Source organism: Sinocyclocheilus anshuiensis, unplaced genomic scaffold, assembly GCF_001515605.1.
Source record: "Sinocyclocheilus anshuiensis isolate Anshui unplaced genomic scaffold, SAMN03320099.WGS_v1.1 scaffold6599, whole genome shotgun sequence".
In the NCBI taxonomy this organism is placed as follows: domain Eukaryota; kingdom Metazoa; phylum Chordata; class Actinopteri; order Cypriniformes; family Cyprinidae; genus Sinocyclocheilus; species Sinocyclocheilus anshuiensis.
In genome coordinates this window covers 296-3,488 of record NW_015544825.1, presented here as the reverse complement: position 1 = coordinate 3,488, position 3,193 = coordinate 296, and the positions used below count along the sequence as shown (strand labels likewise).

General features: G+C 35.3%; 1 protein-coding gene across 1 annotated transcript in view; it reads left to right on the top strand.

The window, feature by feature from the left end:
- Nucleotides 1-2,948, top strand: part of LOC107698244 (ceramide synthase 4-like) — a 9,707-nt gene extending 6,759 nt beyond the window's left edge. The window contains exons 3-5 of the mRNA XM_016499218.1: nt 561-678; nt 2,544-2,662; nt 2,753-2,948. Coding sequence (XP_016354704.1) covers nt 561-678; nt 2,544-2,662; nt 2,753-2,948 — 433 coding nt within the window. The remainder of the gene's footprint in view (nt 1-560; nt 679-2,543; nt 2,663-2,752) is intronic.
- Nucleotides 2,949-3,193: the final 245 nt, after the last annotated feature.

Here is a 3,193-nt window from a genome sequence, read left to right as displayed (position 1 = left end):
AATATTCTTAAAAAAAAAAAAAATATATATATATATATATATATATATATATATATATATATATATTGCATTACAGACACAATGACAGCCAATCAAAAGCTATTTAATATTTAATGCACAGTTAACAGAAGTACTTATGGACCAATCAAATTCTCTGGTGGGCGGGGCTACGCAGCATTCTGCATATCAACCAAACCTCTTTTCACATATCATATTAATTATGTCTTATTTCAGTTGGTTATGTGATGAAATCTGACCTCTTGGCCATTTATTCACTCTTATATTACAGAGTCATGAAGTTACTCTGCCAGTCTGGAAGAGCGAGTCAAGTGCAGACCTGCTGTATGTATATGTATCGCAGAAAGGGTGCGATTGCCACTGGCTTACAACGCCAGCTGTTTCTCACGTCGCTCCCTTTCTTGCCGTTAACTCATCAAAAGCCGCCCAGTTCTGGCTGTACAGCGACTCGCGTTTGATTTAAAGATCTTGAGTTACAGACGGTGTCGGGCCCTCGAGTGCCGGCGCGTTGAGTCACGCTTGTCTCTGTCTGTGTGTTACAGGGTTGTGGCGCTACCGCTCAGCCGGCGGTTGGGCGTCCGGGACAGGGTTCGGGTGTGTGTCACACCCGTCCCGAAGCTGGAGGAGTTTTACCTGCAGAAGAAGCAGCAGCCGTCACAGGTTAGTGAGTCACATGATCACCTGCCGTCTGTGACGTGTGATTTAATACTGGACATCCATACCAGAGGATATAGTATCGAAAAATTTTGAACGATACCCAGCCCTATATATGTGTACAGCTGCTGAGCACAAAAACACTTGGGACTGTTTATTTATTAATCATAGCACTTCACTATTATTTAAACTTTTATCACATTTGTTACACTATTTTATTACAATATTATTACAATATGAATCAAAATTCAAATATTGTTTATAAAATTCAGCTTTGACATCACAGGAATAAATTATATTTTACAATATTACTGTTTTTTTTCCTGTATTTTGATAAAATAAATGCAGCCTTGATGAGCATAAGAAACTTCTTAAAAAATATATAAAAAATTGTAGAGATCCCAAACGTTTGACTGGTAGTGTATATATTATAAAAACATTTTTTTTGTGTATGAAATTATTATAGTAGGCCAAATTACTAAAAAATGCCATTAAAATAACCGTTTAATACATAGTTAAATAGTTACAAAAATAAGTTTACGTTTCAGTAATTATTAAATCACCCAACAAATTAATAAATGTCCTTTGTATTTCATTTTTCATTTAAAGCAGAAGATTGTGACATTTAATTTTCAGGGTTAATTTTTCATTTTTATATTTGGATGAATTTTTCTTGGAAGCAACATTCATTGAACATTTCATTTTCAGGGTTATGGTTATTATATTGCAGTTTATTTATAATATAAAATACAGCATAATACAGGGCTCCAGACTGCGACCATTTTTTCTGCCGGTGCGAGTAAATTTTGTGTGCGGTCGCACTGGCGCGACCACTGCGTTGCCATTTCTGTCGCATATGAGAAACATCAAATGGCAAACGAAACGAAAGCGTAAAAAAATCGCGCTACTCGTTTGAGCTTGAACAGCTCGCAAACAAACTAGTCCGATCTCAGAACAGCTTTACTCGGGAACCAAAGTTGATTTCGCGACACTGTTATTGCAACCGCACGGCGCTGCAAGATCCAGTGAGAAGCGTTTGAATTCACTGCAGAATGAATAAAGGTTGCTGCGAGGTTTACTGAGAAGCATTCAAATTCTGCACAGAAATCTCTGTTATAAACAGATCAAACGGCGCTGACGCAGAAAACCAGAAGCGGTAATGCTAACTGTAACCATGAGGTTGTGTGTATTTCCAAGAAAAAAACATCATCTTATATTCGGGTCAATACGGTACATTATTCATTCCAGGGTTTGTACAACCGTTTGAGAGAGAAATTCAAGCAATTTTCAGTGACTTACAAGCATTTCACACAACTGTTTCCAGCACTTTAAAGCTCCTAAATGATCCAGTTTGAATGTTATTTTCAATGGGATGACCTAAATATACTGCGGTGAACAAACACTTGTGTAAAATTTAAAAAAATAAATCAAATCACCATTATAACCTGTAGATGGCAGCAGAGGAGCACTTATTGGCTTATTAGTTATTCATTTCTACTTTTTCCTTTATATTTTGAAATGATAAAATCACTATTATAAAATATCGAATCATCAAGAAATCAGATTTTGTCAGAGTTTCGCTCTTTTTTGTTTCTTTGTTTTTTTTTTCAGTGCTTTGAAAAACAAACTTTTCTTCAGTTTGCGACTAAATCACACGTAATCACTGAAGTTGTTGGTCAGTTTAATGTAAGACTATAGAAGAATAATGGTACATCTAATAAGAGTACAATATATATCTTTTCTACATAAAAATTAGATTTTGCACGTTACTGTTAATAAATTTTTGACATACAAGCCAATTTTGACATATCAACAAATTAGTTTCAAAATCTAATACAACGAAATCCTAATTTTTGTGTTTGTTTGTTCAGAGTGATTTGCTGGTTCTGGAGAAGCACTGTGGACTCTCTCAGCGTCAGATCCAGACCTGGCTGCGTCAGCGCCGAAACCAGGACCGGCCCGGAAACACCAGGAAGTTCTGTGAAGCCTCGTAAGCCTCTGAAGCCTAACCCACAGCAGACGTCTGTGATTGATTGTGTTTGCATTTGATTACCATGAGCTTTCCTGTGTGCTTGCTCAGGTGGAGGTTTGTGTTTTATCTCATGGCGTTCTCAGCTGGTCTCGTCTCGCTCATTAATGTGAGTATCTCCATAATGCTGGGGTTTCTCAGTTCTCTCCTCAGCATCATGCTCACGTTTGGAAATACATGTAATCAAATATTGAGAGGTTCTCGGGGAAAAAAGTTGCCATTCGTGCCTGACAATTTCAGAAAATGATTTTATTTTTACCGTTTCATTTAATATTATTTTAATAATAATAATAATATATTTGTGTGATTATAATATTTGGCTTAAATATGTATTTTATTTTAAATAAAATAAAACATTTACAGAAATACAATAAAAGTAAATAAAAATGTAATAAACACAGACTTTTATGATTTCTTAATATTATCTAATATATTTAATACACCACAACTTAGTTCCATTGTGAATGAAAAATTTGTACTTGTAAAATAAAA